The sequence below is a fragment of the Haliotis rufescens genome, unplaced genomic scaffold (genome assembly GCF_023055435.1).
Source record: "Haliotis rufescens isolate VD_foot unplaced genomic scaffold, xgHalRufe1.0.p SCAF_8, whole genome shotgun sequence".
NCBI classification, from domain to species: domain Eukaryota; kingdom Metazoa; phylum Mollusca; class Gastropoda; order Lepetellida; family Haliotidae; genus Haliotis; species Haliotis rufescens.
In genome coordinates, this window is record NW_025964372.1 from 825001 (window position 1) to 848956 (window position 23956).

General features: G+C 42.9%; 1 protein-coding gene across 1 annotated transcript in view; it reads left to right on the top strand.

The window, feature by feature from the left end:
* The first annotated feature begins 2701 nt into the window (after positions 1–2701).
* The window catches only part of LOC124119107 (sushi, von Willebrand factor type A, EGF and pentraxin domain-containing protein 1-like), a 35709-nt gene continuing 14454 nt past the window's right edge, over positions 2702–23956 (top strand). The window contains exons 1-17 of the mRNA XM_048389230.1: positions 2702–2779; positions 3975–4092; positions 5125–5301; positions 6499–6666; positions 8761–9012; positions 10492–10698; positions 11709–11903; positions 12531–12763; positions 13371–13656; positions 14807–14968; positions 15659–15820; positions 16338–16524; positions 17237–17421; positions 18048–18221; positions 19021–19251; positions 20981–21151; positions 22845–23036. Of these exons, the coding sequence (XP_048245187.1) occupies positions 2702–2779; positions 3975–4092; positions 5125–5301; positions 6499–6666; positions 8761–9012; positions 10492–10698; positions 11709–11903; positions 12531–12763; positions 13371–13656; positions 14807–14968; positions 15659–15820; positions 16338–16524; positions 17237–17421; positions 18048–18221; positions 19021–19251; positions 20981–21151; positions 22845–23036 (3178 nt within the window). The remainder of the gene's footprint in view (positions 2780–3974; positions 4093–5124; positions 5302–6498; positions 6667–8760; positions 9013–10491; positions 10699–11708; positions 11904–12530; positions 12764–13370; positions 13657–14806; positions 14969–15658; positions 15821–16337; positions 16525–17236; positions 17422–18047; positions 18222–19020; positions 19252–20980; positions 21152–22844; positions 23037–23956) is intronic.

Below are 23956 nucleotides of genomic sequence, written 5' to 3' on the forward strand. Positions count from 1 at the left end.
GCGGCGTGTCAGCTTAATGTGGGACGTTTACCACTTCGGTGAAACCCACGAGCACGGGTATGGTGCTGACAAACCTAGAAACATAATCGGGGCGAACAAGAATTCGAACCCACAATCAAAGGATTCTGGCGTGCCCAAGGGACACAACTCTGCACAGCGAATCGCGGCGCCTTAAGCGACTGGGCCACCTTGTTGTATTCGGATACCTTCGGAACAAATCGGGGATAATTGAAGGAAGGCATACCCCCAAAGACGCCAAGCAGCACGTGATTAAATACCTAATAATGACTACACGCTGGGATACATTTGTTGAAGAAATCGTTGGATGTTTGCCTTTTAATCAATACGGGTAACAAACTAGTATCGTCTAAAGTAAGAGTAGCTTTACGGAAAATAGTCTCGGTTTAAGGGTTGCTTAAACGAGGATGTTTAATTCATCCCATGAAATTTTCTCATTAATTTGATCATGTCGAGTTGTTGAACAGAGGAAATAAATACATGGATATCCATCTTTACACTATATCCTTCTGCGTAAAATGTTTCTTTTATGGACCTTCCATCTATGATAAAGTTAATGTACGCTGACCAAACTACACAGGAGCCGACAATATTCTCCTTTGTGATGAAACGGGGTTTAACGTCGCGTCTGAGATTATTGCACTTAAAAGTGACATACATGCACGTGTGTGTGTGTGTGTGGCTGCTTGTACTAGTCAAGACTGATGCCGATTTATAGTGCTAGCTCACTGAGATACCATGCCTCAGTTTAACATGAATACCCCACTCAGACACAGTACACTGACTCCGAGCCGACCAGTCCTTGTTTTAGTCCCTTAATGCCGAGCGCCAGACAGGGTAACAACAAGTACCATATTTTAACGTATTTTGGTATGACGCGGCCGGGGATCGAACCCCAGACCTTCCGCACTCCGGGCGGACGCTCTACCACTAGACCACGGAGGCGGCCCAAACAGAGTGAGTGAGGCACTTGGGTTTCAGTGAGCCTGTTGCCTCATGGCGTGTCAGCTATATTTGACAGGAATACCACGTATGCCACCATATGTTTACGCTACTTGCATTTCCATCGTGCTAATTAACCAAGAACAATCCGTCGAAATCTGAGATTCGAACCCACGACCGTATGATTATGACATGTCTAGGGCAAGTACCTCCACATAGAAATATGCGGCGATCAGACAAAAGGGACATCTGTGTCCTTTTTCAATCTGAAATAAGTATTGTAAATGTTGGGTTTGGAAACAAGCTCTGATAAGGAAATATTTGTAAATGGTGTCCTTAATATCGTTTAGATCCAGGACATGGAAGATGAATATCGAAGATCATGTCTTATTGCTGATCGGCATGCATTGCTGGGCACGTGTAGAACGCCAACAGAAAGATACAAGCACGTCTCAGGTACCGAGTTACATCGTGTGCCTCAATACTCTGTCTGCACTCTCAAGAAGGATGTTGACAGGTGTGCTTGGTGCATGAATGGGACATGGAAACATGCATCATGTGAAGAAGGTAAATTATAAATATCTACAATAAAATAAATAAGAAAAGTCTTTTTTCATAGTTGCACATTCGTCAGGAAAAATTCGTCTTCTCCTCACATCCGCAACTTTATTCACACTCATGGTTTACATGGTAGGCCACACATACATTCCCACACAACGATGAAGATAGGTAATTAGTACTCCACAATACTCTAACACCGGACACCTTTTGGTGCTTTAAGTGCTTAACATTGTTACTTCTGACAGGAAGAAGAAGGAAGAAAAGATCCTTCTGGTTCCTGGAGGATTCCGTCAGCGAATGTTCCTTGTTCTGTCAGAAAGGACAAGAGGGCCTAATAGGTAAGTTGCGCTTTCCCTTTTCCGAATGCAAAGTTGACGCGTTGAACTTCATCCTGCATTGCCTCATTGCTTCATTGCCTCATTGCTTCGCTGGACTCTACTTTCAGCAGAGATTTATTATGGAGATGTTTACCTTTTTAACGAACACACGGTGTCACCACTGATGTGTTTGGAATCTGTTTCGGCAGTTAATCGAGACTGGGTATTCTCTGGCGTTAAAGTTTTATATGTTATGATTATGGAATGGGTTTTGTCACTTTAAGTTTTTGTTATCAGAATCAATCATTATGATATTATCATTATTTTCTCAAAATCATTAAGGAAGAAAATGTATTATTTGACAATAAAGATATGGTGTGGTGGAGAAGCATTGTCGATGGCCATTGAATTGTTAATACTTTCATTTTCCTTAAAACGAAACCTGATCCTAAGGTTATCTTTGATCGGCCTTCAGAAGAAGAACACCCCTCTTTCAGGGCGTGACGCTCTGTCTCCTGTTACGAGGTATAGGTTTTGAAAATGAACTTGTTATGATAAGACACTGATGACACGTGATGCATGTGCTGTAGACATGTATAAGTATAAACCCGTCAGGGATTTTTTGGCGTCAAGCAATAACAATAACATTTAGGTAACAAAACTACCCATAGTGTATCTGGTCCTCGCTGAACTTTGGTGGCTAGTGGTGTAATTTGTTCCAATAACTTAACACAAGTTTCTGTTTTGGTAGATCATAAAGTGGATAAGTATATTTGCTAGTTCACGAATGCATTATCTGTCATTTTGCTACTAAAGGGAATATTTCTCCGACATTTTCAAAATGCTCATCACCAAAGACACCTATGTATGCAAATGAGGGTCGGAAAACAGCTAGTGTCAAGTGGACCACACCTGCAGCACATGATGGTCAAGGAAAGAATGTCAGGTCAGTATTTCTAAGCCAATGTTTGTCGTACAGGGTACCAAATGGATAGGGTGGTCATGCTCAGCGAAGGGGTCGTTTGCATGTCATCGTTCCGACAGTTTTGGTCGTTGCTCACATTGTCAATCACTGGATTATCTGGTCCAGGTCGCCGTTATATAGCTAGATATCACTGAGTGTTGTTAGACAACGAACTGCATTCTCGGTACACGTTATGAAAGAATGAAAGATGAAACAACAAATTTTTGCTCTCTGAAACGCCAAATTAGTTTTCATATGGCATCGAACATTAGGTTCATCATAAGATCACAAATTTCAACAGTTATTTTAAATAAACCTGAAAAATTAATTATGAATACAATATCTACGATGTGTCTTTAGTTGTAAGGTTTTCTGTTTAGATGTGTTTTGGTGTGTATGGACGGCACAACTATGTTGCAGCTTTAGATGACGCATTGTCATGCCAGTGTTGTGATGTTTTCTGTTTACATGCCGTGTAGTATAGTTTAGATGTGTTTTGGTGTGTATGGACGGCACAACTATGTTGCAGCTTTAGATGACTCATTGTCATGCCAGTGTTGTGATGTTTTCTGTTTACATGCTGTGTAGTATAGTTTAGATGTGTTTTGGTGTGTATGGACATGAGTGTGTATGACTCATTGTCATGCCAGTGTTGTAATGTTTTCTGTTTACATGCTGTGTAGTATAGTTTAGATGTGTTTTGGTGTGTATGGACATGAGTGTGTATGACTCATTGTCATGCCAGTGTTGTAATGTTTTCTGTTTACATGCTGTGTAGTATAGTTTAGATGTGTTTTGGTGTGTATGGACATGAGTGTGTATGACTCATTGTCATGCCAGTGTTGTAATGTTTTCTGTTTACATGCCGTGTAGTATAGTTTAGATGTGTTTTGGTGTGTATGGACGGCACAACTATGTTGCAGCTTTAGATGACGCATTGTCATGCCAGTGTTGTAATGTTTTCTATTTACATGCCGTGTAGTATAGTTTAGATGTGTTTTGGTGTGTATGGACATGAGTGTGTATGACTCATTGTCATGCCAGTGTTGTAATGTTTTCTATTTACATGCCGTGTAGTATAGTTTAGATGTGTTTTGGTGTGTATGGACATGAGTGTGTATGATTCATTGTCATGCCAGTGTTGTGATGTTTTCTATTTACATGCCGTGCAGTGTGGTCGCTGTGTCTGGACATGGGATGTATTTGATATCGGACTCACAACATTTGTATACAGAGCAACAGATGACAGCGGCTTGTCAAGCTTCTGTTACATCACATTCGAGGTAAAAGGTATGTGGATAAAACAGACATTTCATCGATATGAAGGAACTATGCCAATTGCTGCCAACTAAAGGTATTGTCAGAATAGATCTCCATCAACCTGAGCTTCTACGTGCTGACAACTAAAGGTATTGTCAGAATAGGTCCCCATCAACCTGAGTTTCTCAGTGGAAGCGATAAAATGCCTCGGGTGTTCTGGTCTGGATGACATGATGCCCATCGTACCCGACGGCAGATGATATTTAACAACAGAATGTCTGGTCTAGCAAGAATCCGCATTTACAGTCGGCAGTTGTTTAACTGGGGTATTGTTGTGTGCTATGTTCAACAACAATCAACCATTTCAGAAAGAAGGAACCTAAGCCGTTTCCTTGTCCACTGTAAACTGTTTCCTCGTCCCCTGTTGACTGTTTTCTTGTCGGCTGTTGACTGTTTTCTTGTCGGCTGTTGACTGTTTCCTTGTCCACTGTAGACTGTTTCCTTGTCCCCTGTTGACTGTTTCCTTGTCCGCTGCAGACTGTTTTCTTGTCCGCTGTTGACTGTTACCTTGTCCCCTGTTGACTGTTTCCTTGTCCGCTGCAGACTGTTTTCTTGTCCGCTGTTGACTGTTACCTTGTCCCCTGTTGACTGTTTCCTTGTCCGCTGCAGACTGTTTTCTTGTCCGCTGTTGACTGTTACCTTTTGTCCCCTGTTGACTGTTTCCTTGTCCAGTGTCGACTATTTCCTTGTCCAGTGTCGACTATTTCCTTGTCCACTGTTGACTGTTTTTTTATCCACTGTTGACTGTTTCTTTATCCACTGTAGACTGTTTCTTTGTCCCCTGTTGACTGTTTCTTTATCCACTGTAGACTGTTTCCGTGACCACTGTAGGCCGTTTCCTTGTCCAGTGTGGAATGTTTCTTTGTCCAATGTAGGCTGCTACCATATGCAGTGTGGGAGGGGTCCTTGTACACTGTCCTTGTCCATTGTGGTAAGTGATATCCGACAGAGAAGAATCTAATCAATGTCGCTGGAATGTATTATTTTTTCTATCTTTTCTAGTTCACACATGTTCTGTGCCAGTAGTTGCCCATGCTGACCGTGTCTGTAACAGCACCGACTTCATCTTTGGAACAACGTGTCAGTTCACCTGCAACAGCGGGTACGACATCAACGGAGCGAGTCAGCTGAAGTGTGAAGAAGGAGGAGCATGGTGCCATCAGGCTCCTAGATGTACACGTGAGTCCGTTAGTGAGTGAGTGAGTGAGTGAGCTGGGTTTAATCCGTGGAGTGATGGTTAAAGAGAGGCAGGTCGTAGAGTGAGTGAGTGAGTGAGTTGGGTTTAATCCGTGGAGTGATGGTTAAAGAGAGGCAGGTCGTAGAGTGAGTGAGTGAGTGAGCTGGGTTTAATCCGTGGAGTGATGGTTAAAGAGAGGCAGGTCGTAGAGTGAGTGAGTGAGTTGGGTTTAATCCGTGGAGTGACGGTTAAAGAGAGGCAGGTCGTAGAGTGAGTGAGTGAGTTGGGTTTAATCCGTGGAGTGACGGTTAAAGAGAGGCAGGTCGTAGAGGTGTACCACTTTTACTCGAAGGAATAAGAGTCACGAATATAGGATTAGAACCAACATCAGCAGAACATAGCAGATCTTACCATATATACCCATTAGGAATTAGACAGTTCTTATTCCCCGTGAAATAAAAAACAAGTCAAAAAGATCATGTCGGGCATTTAATGAGACAAACCTTCTTTGCAAAACTGAATAAATCCCCCCAAAATGACAATGTTTCTGCATATTGAACGAAAGTGTGACTGATTGACCACTTTCTATTATAAAGTAGATAATGGAAGTTCATTCTAATATCAGCAAAAGCAATCTCCTGACTGCAGCTCTAAGGACGTCTTCGTCCCACAACGAATAAATAGCAACCAAACATGTTACGCTGTTCAACGTCGTGGTCTGTTACATACAGAGCATGAAAAACGAGATTTACAAAAAAGAACATGCGCAAATGGTAGAGCAACGAGTGTGTTTGGGCGAGCACTTCCATGTTAATTGATGAGTGTATTTGGACGAGCTATACCAAAACAAACCATGAACAACTGTTTCCTCCTGTTCAACCATGTTTCATTTATTTGTCATTTGTTAACCACTGACAATTTCCTGGGATCGGTACTATATCGTATAGTCCATGCACATTTTTCAGGAAATAGGGCAATGTATTATTCAATTTTATATCAAAGTAAATATAAATTGTCGTCAATACCAGCGACTAATCTGAATCGATCATCCATCGAAATTGATTCCAGTGGACTTAGAAGCAAAAGCCGGAGAAAAGTATATCGATCACAGAATATCACTGATGACACCAGGTGTTCGCGAAAAGGGTGCGTCCATTTGGACTTCACAAAATGATCCATGACATATGTTCTGCTTTCAGCAAAGACCTGTCCCGACCTTGACACCTTCTCCTGCACTGACACCTACAACTACGGCAGTCTCTGTTCCTTGACATGTAACGTGACTGCTGGACATGCTGTGACACTTCCGAGATCAACATTCTGTCTTCAAAACGGAAGTTGGCATTTACCAATACCCAGCTGCAGAGGTAAGCGAAAAGAGATTGTAAACTCGTAACCTTTGCCCCCATTGTCACCCTCCAGTAGTCACGCCTCCGTGGTCTAGTGGTAGAGCATCTGCCCCGAGAGTGGGACCGCCTCCGTGGTCTAGTGGTAGAGCGTCTGCCCGGAGAGATGGACCGCCTTCCTTGTCTAGTGGTAGAGCGTCTGCCCGGAGAGAGGGACCGCCTCCGTGGTCTAGCGGTAGAGCGTCCGCCCGGAGAGTGGGACCGCCTCCGTGGTCTAGCGGTAGAGCGTCCGCCCGGAGAGTGGGACCGCCTCCGTGGTCTAGCGGTAGAGCGTCTGCCCGGAGAGAAGGACCGCCTTCCTGGTCTAGTGGTAGAGCGTCCGTCCGGAGAGTGGGACCGCCTCCGTGGTCTAGTGGTAGAGCGTCCGCCAGGAGAGTGGGACCGCCTCCGTGGTCTAGTGGTAGAGCGTCCGCCCGGAGAGAGGGACCGCCTCCGTGGTTTAGTGGTAGAGCGTCCGCCCGGAGAGTGGGACCGCCTCCGTGGTCTAGTGGTAGAGCGTCCGCCCGGAGAGTGGCACCGCCTCCGTGGTTTAGTGGTAGAGCGTCCGCCCGGAGAGTGGGACCGCCTTCCTTGTCTAGTGGTAGAGCGTCCGCCCGGAGAGTGGGACCGCCTCCGTGGTTTAGTGGTAGAGCGTCCGCTCGGAGAGTGGGACCGCCTCCGTGGTCTAGTGGTAGAGCGTCCGCCCGGAGAGTGGGACCGCCTCCGTGGTCTAGTGGTAGAGCCTCCGCCCGGAGAGTGGCACCGCCTTCCTGGTCTAGTGGTAGAGCGTCCGCCAGGAGAGTGGGACCGCCTCCGTGGTCTAGTGGTAGAGCCTCCGCCCGGAGAGTGGCACCGCCTTCCTGGTCTAGTGGTAGAGCGTCCGCCAGGAGAGTGGGACCGCCTCCGTGGTCTAGTGGTAGAGCGTCTTCCCCGAGAATGGGGCCGCCTCCGTGGTCTAGTGGTAGAGCATCCGCCCGGGGATCCGATCCCCGGCCGCGTCATACCAAAAGACGTTACAAGATGGTACTTACTGTTACCCTGTATGGCGCTCGGCATTAAGGGGCTAAAACAAGGACTGGTCGGCTCGGAGTCAGTATACTGTGCCTGAGTGGGGTATTCATGTTAAACTGCGGCATGGTATCTCAGTGAGCTGGCACTGTAAATCGGCATCAGTCCGGACTAGTCATCTTCCCGAGGCAAGAGAGTTAACTGACTTTAAAAGTCCAGTTTCCACCCTTGCCGAACTAGGCTATTACCAGTTATGTCTCTTCTAGGCCTCTCCTATTGACCAATCAGATTCCACCTCTCGTATCACTTGCGTTTGCTTCACACAAAATGGTGGCGCCCAGTCAGGACGATCTGATGGATAATCAAGATCTATATTGTGATAAAACGGGTCTTACATCGCGAAATGCATCAAATCACGTGAGTACCTTGATTAAAAACATGAAAAGATTTGAAAAATATCTGCTGACAACGAGTTGGCGGTGCACATGTTTTGCAAATCCTGCAATCGATCAAAATCTGCATGACTTTCGATTTCGGCGCTTTATTTTGATTGGACTATGCATAGACTCGTTAGTCCAGCCAAGTAACTCCATAATACCAGTCTTGTTCGGCAAGGGTGGAAACTGGACTTTTATCGTCAGTTAACTCTCTTGCCTCAGGAAGATGGGACTAGTATGTTCATACAAAGGAACACTACTCTATTACCGCGTGCGATGATGTAGCCTTCGGGCTGACGTCCCGGCTTCGATTCCCAAATTGGGTACAATGTATGAAGCTCATTTCGGGTTCCCCCCTCGTGATATTGCGGGAATACTGCTAAATGCGGATTAAACCAGTGTGCATTTCCTCACTCACCTTAATCCGCATTTTTGTTAATCCGCGTAAATCGACAAATGGATATTCAAGTGGTTCGAGCGTTTGGCGTCCTTACAATTTGTGAAACTCATTTCTGGTACCACCGTGCTGTATTATGGCGAAAACGGGGTAAGATAAACTAGGATAAATTTTGTTGAATTCTTAATGAATTTTATCTTCATTTTAATCCCTACTTTGGTATTTTCTCTTCAGACACAGCTCCGCCGAAAATTAGCAATTGCCCAATGGAAAACATCGTTGCGTACGCTGTCAGCGCCGTCGCCATGACGACAGTGACATGGGACGATGTACTGGGGACGGACAACTCGGGAAATGTTTCAGTCACACAAACAGCGGGACCACTCTCAGGATCACCCTTTCCCGTTGGAAAGACGGACGTCAATTACAAAGCAGTGGATTCTTCAGGAAACGAGGCAGAATGTGAATTCAGCGTTCTTATCAACTGTGAGCATGCTTGTGAAAATCTATAAATAATTCACTTACTATTATGGTCTTGGGTAGCCTTGTGGCTAAAGCGTTCGCTCGTCACGCCTAAACCCGGGTTCGTTTCTCTACATGCGTATCGTGCGTGGAACTCATTTCTAAGTTCCACCGCTGTGATAGTGCTGGAATGATGCGAAAAGATGCGTAAAACAACATTCATTCACTCTTATGGGTTCGCGGCCTGAATACAGACAAAATGTGTCTGATTATCACCGATTTCTGTCTTTGTTCATTGTTGCGGTGCCTTATTTCATTCAAATGCCGTTAAATTTGATTTTATCGGGACTTGGCAAAATGCAAGCTAACTTTGCAAGGTCTGATAACTGAAATGTGATTTGCAGTGACTGAATCAACATTGCGATATTGCACCAGAACCGTTAAATGATCGTGGTTTCGAAACCCCAGATGACCCCAGATTGTGTTTCTAGATTTGTCAGCACCACTTCCTTGTTCGACGAATACCCGAGTGAGCGAGTGAGTGTGAGTGAGCAATATGTATATTCAGGCAAGTTTTTGAGGCAGTAATATTATGACTATAATATAACTATTATAGCTCACACTCACTCACTCAAAGTCCGGACATCTGGAAATCCACATATGTTAGAAGGCATATATAATTATGCCAAGAAGGTGTATATATGATTAGAAAGCACATGAATGTGTAAGTCTGTGTATGCTTAGAACGTCCATGTGATAAGAAGGTGTATATATAAGGCCTGTTTATGATCAGAAGGTCTATAGATGATTAGATCGTCACGATATGGCTGAAATATTGCCGAAGTGACAATAACATTTAATTCACTCACTCACTATATGATTAGAAGGTGTATATTTGATGAGAAGGTCTATATATGATTAGAAGGTATATATATATGATAAGAAGATCGATATACGGTGAGGAGGTATATTTTTGACGAGTCAATATATGATGAGAAGGTATATATATATATGATAAGAGGGTCATTTTATGATTAGAAGGTGTCTGTAGTATAAGAAGGTGATGAGAAGGTATATATATGATAAAGTCTATATATGATAATGAGGTCTATATATGATTAGAAGGTATAAATATGATGAGGTCTACAAATGATAACTTTAAGATATGATTAGAAAATGTATGTATGATTATTAACGTCTAAATATGATTAGAAGATCTATACATGATCAGAACGTCAAAATATGATCAGAAGGTCTATTGATATGATAAGAAAGTATATATATGATTAGAAAGCCTATACATGTTTAGAAGGTCAAAGTATGATCCAAAGGGCTACAGGATTATAAGGTTTGTGATAACAAGGAACCTTGCAGACAAAGAAGTTCTCAAGTTTTACTAAATATCGTTCACTGAACGTGCTGGAAATTGCAAAAAAAGAAACCAGACAATAATATTTACTGCAGCGTCCGGATAACCGGGGTTATATGACTTTTCCTGTACAGATCAGATCTGTCCAACTCCACCCTACAACGACCCGAGGCTGCGCTATGACTGCAGCAACCAGTATGACCTTGGCTCACGGTGTGACGTCAGCTGTACTGACGACTACGTCCTTGACGGATCAAGCTCCATACAGTGTCAGACAAATGCTGCCTTACTACCACGAATGTCCTGGGCCCTGTCGACTGGTTCCTCGCCGTCCTGTCACAGTGAGTTTAACATTCATTAAGTTTTGTCATTGTTGGAACTCTCTTTATGCTTTTCTGTTTACCATTAGACCGATAGGGGGCAAAAGAAACAGAAAATGAGTGAGTGAATGAGTGAGTGAGTGAGAATGGTTTTAGGCCGCTTTTAGCAATATTCCAGCAATATCACGGCGGGGGACACCAGAAATGGGCTTCACACATTGTACCCATATCGGGAATCGAACCCGGGTCTTCGGCGTGACGAGCGCACGTTTTAACCACTTGGCTACCCGACCGCCCCATTACAGAAAATGAAATACGCCTATGTTTTATATTGAAGAATTTGAAAGAAAGAGAATAATAGGCAAGTTAATATACATTTAGTTGTTAACCTTTCATATATTTAATGATCAGATGCATTGTAAGTAATCTCTGGTCGATGAAACGCCGTATTTGTCCCCAAACAAATAATTATAGAAAATTATGCAAGATATATGTCGATCTTCAAACTTAATATTATTTTTATTCGACCAAGCTAATGGGTTTGCTAAAACCCATAAACCCTGAAATTATAGAACTGTGACACGTTACGTAGATGTGGGATAACATGTACAAAGTGAATGAATGAAAACCATTTGATCATGACGATGGAGTTTCATTGTGCTTCATGTTTAGACCCGCTTAAAGCACATATGCAAATTTTGAAAATTGATAACACTCAGGCTTTCAAGTATTTCCCGTATTTAACCACCAGTATCCGGATGCTAAAACCCTTCGGTGTCAAACACGAAATAATTAACAACAATTCTTTAGCATGCTACGGTAAACTCGTCTAGGCCTACATGTACAAGACCTAAGTCAGTGATATATAAATAATCTACTGTTACTTTTTATCTGTCTTTTTAAAATGATTGTTTTCTGTTTTGATAGAGATATGAAAACATATACACATTATACTTGGCATTTGGTATCTACTGTATTTCAACCAAAAATGTTCTCTTATGTTCAATATTCATTTCATTATATTACTGCAGAACCAAAATGTCAACCCCTGAAGTCGCCTACCAATGGCTTTCTAACCTGCGACCACCATCAAACAGCTGGAGATATCTGTACAATGACATGCGATGATGACTGGGACAGGCCACGCAATGCACAATTCGATCTGTTTGCTTGTTCACCATCATCTGGCATCTGGCAGCCGACCAGTTTGGTACCAGATTGCACAGGTATTTTTTCCAGCTGTTTTGCGGGTAAATGTTCTTCTACGAGCTTGTTCTTTCTACAAAGGTTTCAAAAAGCGGCATACGACTTTTGCTCAATGTTCAAAGTTACAACATTCAAAGCCTCAGTAAAGCTTCCAAAAAAGTTTTATGATAATGCGGAGGATGCATCAGTGACAAAAATGATGTCCGATGTACCATATGTTCCCATGTTAATTCAAGTGAACAATTGACTCGCCCATGCATGTGTTTGTGACTGATTCCACTGGTGGGGCAGGATACGCTCACACCCTACACTCGAATTGCAACTTATTCAGTCATTTATACCAGCCCTGCCACTGTTATTGCCAAGAATATAATGCACTGAAATCAGATTGATAATTGAACATATAGTTCAAGCAGTTATTGATGTATTAGATTGGGTTATGTTACAATAACAATATCATTTTGAGACTTTTTTAACCTTTGTCAATTAAAAGTGACATTACAACTCTTTAGAAAGAAAAAAACAGTGATGATACATGGTTAGCATGATTTGTAGATGTAGAGCCATACAGCATAAATATGTTTTCGAATAAACAATTCATTAAATATAAGTTCTTTAAAATATTTATGTTCGTCCATTGTCTTTAGTCAAACGAATTCCAGGCGAGATGCGTCTGCTAGCCAGCATGAGATTTTACACAAGCAGCTGTGGCAACGCAGCTGGTAAACACCAGCTTCAGGGTACATTCCTACCACTCATCAACAGTACTACATTCTTCTCAAGTACGACTTGTGCCACATCCAGTTCCTGCTCAATAGAGGATGTCAGTGTTGAGTGTCTGGCTGTAAACCGCAGGAAGAGGAGTATAACTGATCGTGAGGTAAACATAAACGTTCGTTCGTTCGTTCGTTCGTTCAGCAAGTCTTTCTCATAAGTCAATTTGGCTGGATACTTATTTCATATGTACAATATCTCTGGCTGTAAACCGCAGGAAGAGGAGTATAACTGATCATGAGGTAAACATAAACGTTCGTTCGTTCGTTCGTTCGTTCAGCAAGTCTTTCTCATAAGTCAATTTGGCTGGATACTTATTTCATATGTACAATATCTCTGGCTGAAAACCGCAGGAAGAGGAGTATAACTGATCATGAGGTAATCATAAACGTTCGGTCGTTCGGTCGGTCGGTCGTTCGTTCGTTCGTTCGTTTAGCAAGTCTTTCTCATAAATCAATTTGGCTGGATACTTATTTCATATGTACAAAATCTCTGGCTGAAAACCGCAGGAAGAGGAGTATAACTGATCATGAGGTAATCATAAACGTTCGTTCGCTCGTTCAGCAAGTCTTTCTCATAAGTCAATTTGGCTGGATACTTATTTCATATGTACAATATCTCTGTCGCTTTACGTATAATTATGTCTGACACATAAATAAACATTTGAGCCATACTAATATTATGTTAGCTGTACGCACCTTATTGTTTTACAGCTTGATGTCCCACGTGGCCGGCACAAGCGGTCGGAGACGGCGTTAGTGGTGCGATGGCACTTCAGCGTGACGTACAGTTGCGCCAGCATGACGACAGATGACTGCGTCACGCACCACGAGAATGTCCTGCATGAGCTACGGGACAAGGTCCAGGTGATGCTGGACAGTGGGAGTTTCAACACGACCGTCGTCGGTGTCCACGTCCGCAGTGACTCCTTCAATTACAACTACGCTCACTTCAAATGTGGGGAAGGAATGCTACCAGTCCTTGAAACTGGTTCGTGTGGTAAGGGAATAGGCACCATACGTGTTTATTGTAACGTAATTTAACGTTTTGTAACAGTTTACATATTCATTAATATATTAATAGATGAGATCATAAAAGTGACATTTATCGTCTATATCTTATAAAACTAACTAGATCCCTACTCTTTTGTCAGTCGGGAGAACCGGTTGTCACAAGGCTCGAGATTTTATGAACACTTCTTATTTTCTGTAAGCTGTAAATGTACATCACTTCTTCAGCATTAAACTGACACATCGTGATATGACTGGAATACTGTTACAAGCGGCATTTTACCCAACTCACTCACTTATTGGCATAAAATGTACCAATGTGGTTTCTAATAAACAAGTATCAATTTTAAAAAGAATAAGGTTTAAAATTCAAAATTTCGATTCTGCCTATCAATTATAAATAATTTTTATTCAAGTTAATGGTAAAATGGTTCTTACCTGTAAAGTTGAAACAATTGTATGAACACAGTTTGCACACTTATCAGTCCTTAAGTCCATATACATTGTTGTCCACATTGTCATAATTATTATTACTCTTAAGTTATCAAATAGAAGTCGAAGTAGGATAAAGTCAATGAAGTTTCACATTTTTAAATTCAAATTTTCTTTTGAAATATTGCTATGACAAAAACCAGCCACGCTCAGTTGCCTAACTTTTAACCTTTTTGCGTCCTTTCGCTTGTAAGGTTACACTGGCATGCTAAAGTCTACAAGGTGTCAACTGGTGTTTGAGTATTCAACTGAATATAGAGAAATGCTAATGTTGTAGTTATACCTGTAGTAACATACATATTTATATCTGCGTATTTACACGGGTGTAGTAATTGGGGTCTTAGACTGTGTTGAAACCGAGTACCACTTCCTGCTTATTTGTTCCAACTATGTCAAGTAACGGCAACTATATCTCAAAGCAAAGTTCTATTGTCATCCTAACGTCCATAAATTTAAAATGCTTCTGTCATCACCAGATACATATATTATTACAAATCTAGCAAAATATCTATATTATGCAAATGAAGTAAGAAATGCGAAACTAAAAGCTTAAAACCTGTCTGTACTTAACTTTTGTACACAAAGGCCTGTGGCCTATATGTATTGGAAATTAAAAAAATGAATGAATTGGTGTCTTTGTCTCGCAGCCGTATGTCCAACGGGTACCATGTTTAACAGCACAACGACCTCGTGTGATCCCTGCAGTAAAGGTACTTACCAAAACGAAGACCACAGCTTCACCTGCAAGACATGCCCTAGCGGAACCAGCACTCTTGATAAAGGTTCGAGATCAAGTACAGATTGTAAAGGTAGGACCACAAAGACTATTACTGAAAGTCCCCATCATGAAACATGTTTTGTGAGTAACGATAACGAAATGGTTCTTTCTTTCAGTGGAAAGAAATTGTACATCTTCAGAAAGTGACAATGTGTCCCACAAACAAAATTCCTTATTACAATAGACAGTCGGTCCCTACAAATTTGGGACGATATTCCATCGTATTAAATAATACATCAAGATGAAGGAGTTCGAGTTAGGGATTGTCTGGCCCAGACTCGATTAATTACAGACCGACGTCATATAGTTGGAATATTGCTGAGTGCGGCATTAAACAACAAACAAACAAACAAAATTATTACAAAATTCATAACATGAAGAATGGCTTCAAGCTTCGACCGACTGATATCTTAGTTTCATGTACATGTTGGTTTTCTTTTTAATTTTGCATCGTTATACATTAAGTTGTAATGCATCATCTGAGTAAGTGAGTTAGTTGTATTGTACGTCAATCGTTAGCAAACTTTCAGAAATATCGAGACATGGGACACCAGTGGGCTTCACACATTGTATCCATGTGGGGAATCGAACCAGGGTCTACAGCGTGACGAGCAAACGCTTTAACCACTAGGCTTCCCCGCCACCCCTTATATTATGATGATACATTTTTCCAACACGATATATTGTGGGTTTATTCAATTGTTAATTCTCTTCCTTCAAGTCCAGTGTCTGGCAGGACAGGCATCCCCTAACGGGATAGAGCCCTGTGTTGTGTGTCCCATTGGCGAGTACCAACCGTCGGCAGGGACCAGACACTGCCTCCCTTGTCCTCGAGGTACCATGACCACCATCACTGGAAGCACACATAGAGAAGCGTGTACATGTAAGTATGCGAGTAATACATGATCTTCTTCAACAGAATTGTTAAACATGTTTATAATATGATGGTTCTTTGTAAACTTTGTGGTATAATCCATATAAATTCAATCAAATTCTTACTTATAGCGCTGCCCAAAACTATTTCAGTAGTTTCTATAACCGGAGCCACTGGTGGCGCACTAGTCGTTATGCGCCGCAACTCGTTACATAGAGTTGCGTCCCTTAGTTGTACCAGGATCCGCGGATCGTGGATTATGATGCATGATAATGAGTTAACAAATACATATTTCTTATAATCATGTTATAAAGAACAGGTGCAAGGATTTTGTTTTTTGTGGTTTTTATCCTGATGTTAACCTTTTCTTCTCTTTTTGTGTTGTATATGTTTGTTGATTTAAACATATTTTATTGCAGAAAATCAAATGGATTAGGCACATGTGACACACTTACTAGGCATTCTATGTTTGTTATGTACATATTGTTAGCATGGGTGTAATTATTATAACATTATGTCCACACAGCCTTTGAGTTCTCCAGCCAAGGTGATGTCCAACTGACAAGCATTGCACCAACGTCATCTGATATTCTCGACTTCACATTGTCAGTCTGGTACAAAGCCACCAATCTTACAAAGGGTACAACTATATCCGCTGGTGGCACTGCCTTTGTGCTCCTTATCAAACAGCCAATGACGATCTCCTTAAATGGGTGAGAAACATTTAATTATTAATAATCCACTGAAAGGAGATGTTAAAATGACCTTGGCTGACCCACAAAACATGACAAATTTTATCTTTGAAAAATGTTACCAAATTAGCGTTACTAGCATTGTTCTCTTAATACAACTTTTACTCAAGTAATCAACCATACACCAACCCACTATCACCCACTCTCGACCGCCTCCGTGGTCTAATGGTAGAGCGTCCGCCCGGAGAAACTGTTATATCGTTACTGGCATTGTTTCTCTTAACACGACACTCACTTTCTCAAGCACTCAACCATACATGAACACACAAACACTCTCACTTGAACTTGTCAATTTGTTAAGTCCTGATTTCAATACATCTCACGACCGCCTCCGTGGTCTAGTGGTAGAGTTTCCGACCGGAGAGCGGAATGTCGGTGGTTCCATCACCGGCCGCGTCATACCAAAAGACGTTAAGAGATGGTACTTGTTGTTACCCTTGCGGCGCTCGGCAATGAGGGGCTGAAACAAGGACTGGTCGGCTCGGAGTCAGTATTCTGTGTCTTGAGTTATGGTATTCATGTTAAACTGCGACATTGCTAGCACTATAAATCTGCCTCAGTCCGGACTAGTACATGCCGAAACAAACACCTGCATGCACGTCGCTATATAAGTGCACTAATCTTGGACGCGACGTTAAACCCCATTTCACCTCACCCTATTCTTACATTGCAGAGTGCAGATGATCACCGCTGGGACATATCTCAACAGATGGACTCGCTTGGACGTGACGTTTCACTCAAGCACCCAAAATCTGACGCTGTATAGAGACGGGCAGACAGTGTCTGTGTCAGTAGCTTCTCAAGCACCAGTAATAGCATCGTCATCAACGCTGTCTCTCAATGTTGGCAGTAGTGATGGTAAAAATGACCTTTTGTCATAACTTTAGTCACGAAAGACAAGTCGATATTTTCACTCAACACCTGGTGTCAGCACTATTTGATAGTGATTCATAAACACATGCCCATGATATAGTCAGAATCGTACAATCAATTCTACTTTTGGTAGATATTTCTTATGAACATAGAAATAGTTTTGAAGCTTTTATTGTCACACATGGGAATACATAGGACATTTGCATTCGTAGCTCGCCACTGGATGACAAAAACAAGATATTTCACAATATGATTCAATGACCTCTATGTACAATGGTTTCATTAGCAGTAGATACCATACGGTATTGTGTAAATACATATATTACATATACCCTGAAATAAATGCAGCAGCAATCGGCAGATACGTGTCTTCCCGCTGCTGTCGAACTATTCCAAGTATGGAAGTATGTGTTCGAGGACATGTGAGGTAGTCTGTGATGACCTATTTTACCTGAACAAAAGTCAGGTTTTGTATTTCAAGGCAGGCACAGGTTATTGTTGCACAAAGCGATGGTATACTACCATCATTTAATATGTACTTGAAACAGTCTTAAAGATATGAAGACATATATGCTTCAAGTGGCCCTGATTGTTATCGCAATCTGTTCCAGCAATATCAGTAAGGAGCATGGCCCTGTACAAGACCTGCAAGACGGCCGCGCAGATCCTGGCGATGGCGTCCACCTGCGACACAATGGAGGATGACAATATTGTTCTTTCCGTGGATCACATGAGCAAAGGAGGTCCTGGATCGATCACTATGAAGTCACCGAGCTCATGCAAGGGTTAATATTTTTGTATTGAATGGTCTTCAGTGCGTCATTGATATAGATGCTCCTCAATCCATTGAGACACTTCTACGGAAGCCTTTTAGGGACATTTTTTTCATACCATCTTGAAATTTCAAGATACAGAAGTTGACACTATGTTGAAATTTCAACTTATTATCTTGAAATTTCAACTTCTATATCTTAAAGATTCAAGACAGAATCTTGAAATTTCAACTTAGTTTCTTGAAATTTCATGACAGTATCGACAAAAATATAAAATAAATTACCCTAAAAGGCTTCCGTAATGTTCTGGCCTTACGTCGAATTTATGCATTTGCTATGTTGGTAAACAGTATTAGCTTTCAGATTTGTAGATGTCACTGAATATTAAACATTTCAACGTTGGTAGAAACAGAATAATATGTTCCAGAAACTACTGAGAAAAATCATTCTTGTATGAAACAGTTTCCCATTTCGACTTGTAACATGTGTTCAAAGTATTTTTTTTAGTTGAACAATTTACTTGTCCTTGCATGTGTGTGTGATGGTTGCCACCGATGGGGCAAAAAGCGTTCACCATGGTTTTTTTTATACAACATGAAACAGTGACCTAAACTATTGTCAAGAACCTCCCAGCACCACCCCACCATCACATCTACCCCCCACCCACCAAGTCCCTCCAACACCCATCCCAACCCCCACCCATCAAGTCCCTCCAACACCCATCCCAACCCCCACCCACCAAGTCCCTCCAACACCCATCCCAACCCCCATCGATACTCGGTTCATAAAGAGTGTCTGTTTCTGTCATCAGCTGTGGAGGAGTGCCTGGCGTCCCCGTGTAATGGGCACCCATGTCTCGACACTCCCACCTCCTATGTTTGTCAGTGCCAGAGTGGCTACACTGGAAGGACCTGTGCCTCGCCGCCAGACTTCTGTGAACATCATCAATGCGAGAACATGGCGCTGTGCAGGTCTGGTGGCTCCAACTACACATGTGAATGTACGCAAGGCTTCCGTGGACCTTTATGCCAACAACGGATCGGTAAATATAGACGTAGGCACGGAACGAGGTATCACAGGTCACCTCTCATATGAGGAAACCAGTTGACTAAAGTAAGTTGGGTTTAACGCCGCTTTTAACAGTATTCCAGTTAATTCGCGGCGCGTCAGCTTAATGTGGGAGGAAAGCCCGAAGTAATGCAGGTCTCAGACGTTTACAACTTTGGTGAAACCCACGAGCATGGGTATGGTGCTGATAAACGTAGAAACATAATCGGGGCGAACCGGGATTCGAACCCACAATCATAGGTTTCTGGCGTGCCCAAGGGACGCTACTCTGCACATCGAATCGCGGCGCCTTAGACGACTGGGCCACCCGTGCCTCCAGATGACTAAAGACCGCAGTAGGAGTGAGTGAGTGAGTTGGGTTAAACGCCGCTTTCAACAGTATTCAAGTTATATCACGGCGGCTCATGTGGGAGGAAAGCGCGAAATGATGCAGGTCTTACACTTGTACCACTCTGGTGAAGCCCACAAGTACGGGTAGAAATCTAGAAACATAATCGGGACGAACCGGGATTCGACTCCGAGGCTAGAGGATTCTGGCGGGCACAGTGGACGCAACTCTGCATAGCAAATCGCGGCGCCGGAGATGACTGGACCAACTGTGCCCCCGACAGGAAGGCGTGAGTCCTGAGAGTCTGTCGTGCCCCATGCTATGAAATGTGTCCTGTGTGATACTAACTTCTGTTCACCCTGCATTGTCAAGGATATTGATCGTGTAGCGCTGCGATCATGTCCAGCTCGGAGCTTTCTGAGCTCTTACCGGAGGCGAAAAGCCTTATATCACTACACAGGAACATTTCTCCAACTTACGAAGGAGCAGACAGATTACGGCGTTGCCCGCTCGCATTATGCCTTATGTCGACAAAACTAACAGAAAAACACCCTATACTTAGAAGTACGCCAATTTCACTAGTTAGTTAAAGACTGGACCTCCGAGCTTGACTGAACGATTGTGTAGCGCCGTGAATGTCCCTTACAGGATTCCATACTTTAGGCCATGGATAGGGTGTGATATAGATATGCATTAATTATGTATTGTTATCACGTGTGTCACAGTGGACCATTCTGTATGTAGCTGCGAGTCTGTTCGTCTTACACCCATAGCAAATACACCCAAGCACGAACCGTCTCACGCGAACAGAATTCTAAATACTGGTCACTCTAACAAACATGGCACAGTTGCTGCCAATTCCGAATCTGCTGTATCTGCTAGTTTGGGTGTCAAATCTGTGAATCACGCTTGGTCTGACAACACCATAGTCCTGCTCGTTGGTTGCAGTAAAAGTAGTCAACATCTGTGACCTGTGAGGGTTGGGTTTTCACCCATGTCATAAAGCTTTAGAATGCCCAATCGATCACTCCAAACGTGCTACGATTAGGTCGGGTAGCCTAGTGGTCACGCCGAAGACATGGGTACAACGTGTGAAGCCCATTTCTGGTGTTCCTCGACGTGAAATTGCTGGAATATTGCTAAGAGCGGCGCAAAACCACTCACTCACTCACTCACTCACTCACTCAATCATTTATTCACTCACTCACTCATATATGGATATCAGAAAAAATCTTATGAACTTTCGTGTGTTGACGTAATAAATTTCAACTATCCAAACTTGCCATAGTTGCAATACAACGCATATGCATGGCAACTTGTCCCGTGTTTGATTTGGTCCGCCAAAATGTTGCACAGTATAACATGTTCAATTCAGTTGATGGTGGTTGGTCAACTTGGACGGGCTGGTCAGCATGTTCTGTGACGTGCGGGGGTGGCCTCAGGACAAGGTCAAGGTCATGTGACAGTCCACTACCGGATGCTGAAGGGACGGATTGCCCAGGACCAGCCACAGCAACCTTGACCTGCAACACGCTGAACTGTTTAGGTAGGAATCAGTGATGAACGAGGAGGAACATTTACAATGAGTTAACTCTATACATGCCATGCTTCTAACCATCGTGTCCCAATTGCGCAGATCGATGCTCATGATGCCAAGCGCTTGATTGTCTGGTCCAGACTCGATTATTTACAGACCGCCGTCAGATACCTGGAATATTGCTGAGTGCGGCGTTAAACAACAAGGAAACAAACAAATATGCTTGTAACCAGACATCATATTAGAGGCGTTGGCGGCCATGGCAGCTAAGACCTGTTCCTGTAGAGTTGCATCCCGTTGTATTGCCAGAATCCGATGATCGTGCGTCGTTGCAAAACCATATTTCTTAAGTGTTGCTCTTTAATTTGTAAGCAGCGGATTCGACGCACTTGTACGCAGTAGACGTAATTCAAAATTAATGTATCGTTTTCAGTTTCAATAAAATCAGTAAACGGCTATTACTTACTTACTTACTTATATTGGAGATTTTACGTGCCCTTTCCGACTGCAGCGTATTTCGCACACGGGCCCGGCCAAGCCATTTAATGTGTTTCCGAAAAAGGGGAAAAAGTTGTTTGGCAGTCCAGTAGGGGTGTTTTAGTGGTTGCTTATATAGAATTTTGGAAATTTTGAGATTTGGAAAAAATGCCAAGAGGGTTTGGGGGACGAACTAAGGGACCTGAGTATGGAAGTTTGTTAGTTTGATTATGTGGTTTGGTTTTGGAAGTTTATTGGGGTTTTAAATGCGATTAATTAGTCCTGTTTGATTAAGTATACGCCTAAGGCTTTGAATTTTTCTATTTTATTTTGTGGGTTTAGGATTGCTTCTAGAGTAAGAGCCTTATTCAGATTTAGGGTGGTTTGTAGTGTAGTTCGGTGTGTTAGGTAGTGGGTGCAGTGTATGAGTGCGTGTTCTGGAGTTTCATGTGTTTGCAATGTGGGCAAACAACAAGAAACCCCAGAACACGCACTCATGCGGCTATCCTGTCATACGGCGGAGGTACTGCTGTGCGGCGTCAAGCAACAAACAAACGCTTACTTTTCCTGCAGAATGTGTGAGTGACAGGTGCTGTGAGTGGCGGGTGCTGTGTGAGTAGCAGGTGCTGTGTGAGTGGCAGGTGCTGTGTGAGTGGCAGGTGCTGTGTGAGTGCGGGTGCTGTGAGTGACAGGTGCTGTGAGTGGCAGGTGCTGTGAGAGGCAGGTGCTGTGTGAGTAGCAGGTGCTGTGTGAGTGGCAGGTGCTATGTGAGTGCGGGTGCTGTGTGAGTGGCAGTTGGTGTGTGAGTGGCAGGTGCTGTGAGTGGCGGGTGCTGTGTGAGTGGCAGGTGCTGTGAGAGGCGGGTGCTGTGTGAGTAGCAGGTGCTGTGTGAGTGACAGGTGCTATGTGAGTGCGGGTGCTTTGTGAGTGGCAGTTGGTGTGTGAGTGGCAGGTGCTGTGAGTGGCGGGTGCTGTGTGAGTGGCGCGTGCTGTGTGAGTGGCAGGTGCTGTGGGAGTGGCGCGTGTTGTGTGAGTGGCAGGTGCTGTGTGAGTGGCAGGTGCTGTGTGAGTGCAGGTACTTTTATTTCAAGTGGTGGTTTAGAATATTTAGACAATAAACCAACCGAATTCACACCAATACCGATTCCATGCAAGACCAATCCTTCAGTCTGACACCCATGTTTCTATTGCAATGTTGGCTGTAGCGAATGTACTTTTGTTGCAGTCTGTAGTTCATCACAGCTTCAATTAGGATATGGTAATATCGTCAGCGGTCCGGAGTGTAATGGAACAGCTGGAGCCCTCGACTGTAGACCTGTCTGCATAGAAGGCTTCTTCACACCAAGGCATCAGATCACCGTGTACACATGTAGAGAGGGACACTGGAGTCCAGCCACCAGACTGCCGTCCTGCATCAGTAAGAATTCAGGGAAAACGTTTTTCAAGACACCGTTTGTTAGGAAACGTTTATATGCCGTTAAAGATACATGACTACGTACATATTGTTCGTAAATCCACCATTTTCTTATTCTGAATGATTTCACTGGGATCTGTATTTTTCAGATGGGAGGGGTTTCACTGTGTAGTGTAATAACAAACATTGTGAGTGAGTGAGTGAGTGATTTACGCCGCTTTTAGCAATATTCCAGCAAAATCACGTCGGAGAACACCAGATGTGGGCTTCACACATTGTACCCATGTCCAGGATCGAACCCGGGTCTTCGGCGTGATGAGCAAACGCTTTAACCTCTAGTTCATCGACCGCCCCACAAACAAAGTCTTGGACGTTGCTTATTCTAGAATACCTCCCCGTTGTATACCTGGTCAGAAATGACCTAAACACTCCATTTGTATCGTAGAGGCCGTGCAAAAAAAGGCTCGGGTGGCTAGACCTGGTTGACAGCGTGTCATTTTACTCCGATGATGAGGAACGTTGTTCATGCTTTCAATCACTGGTTTGTCTGGTTCATGCTTGATTATTTTGCAGGCCGTCGTGATATAGGTTGAATATTACTTCCTGCGGCATACAACAACATATACTCACTCACAAATACCAGTAATCTCATTTCTCGTAACACATCTGTTTCATATTATGATTATTATAAACGTATAAGTTCGGACAATACACAATCAATGAACCTATACTGTGTAGCAATTAGCAGTATAAGTAAATTTGTACAAGATACACTACACGATTTGCTTTTCCAAAACGTACCTGGTAACTGCATTGTACTGCCAGTTTAGACAAAGTATGCAAGAACAAGCAGTCAAAAACAGTAACAGTAAACAATAATATATTATTCGTGTTTAGATTATCCTTTATCAAAGTCCATTTTC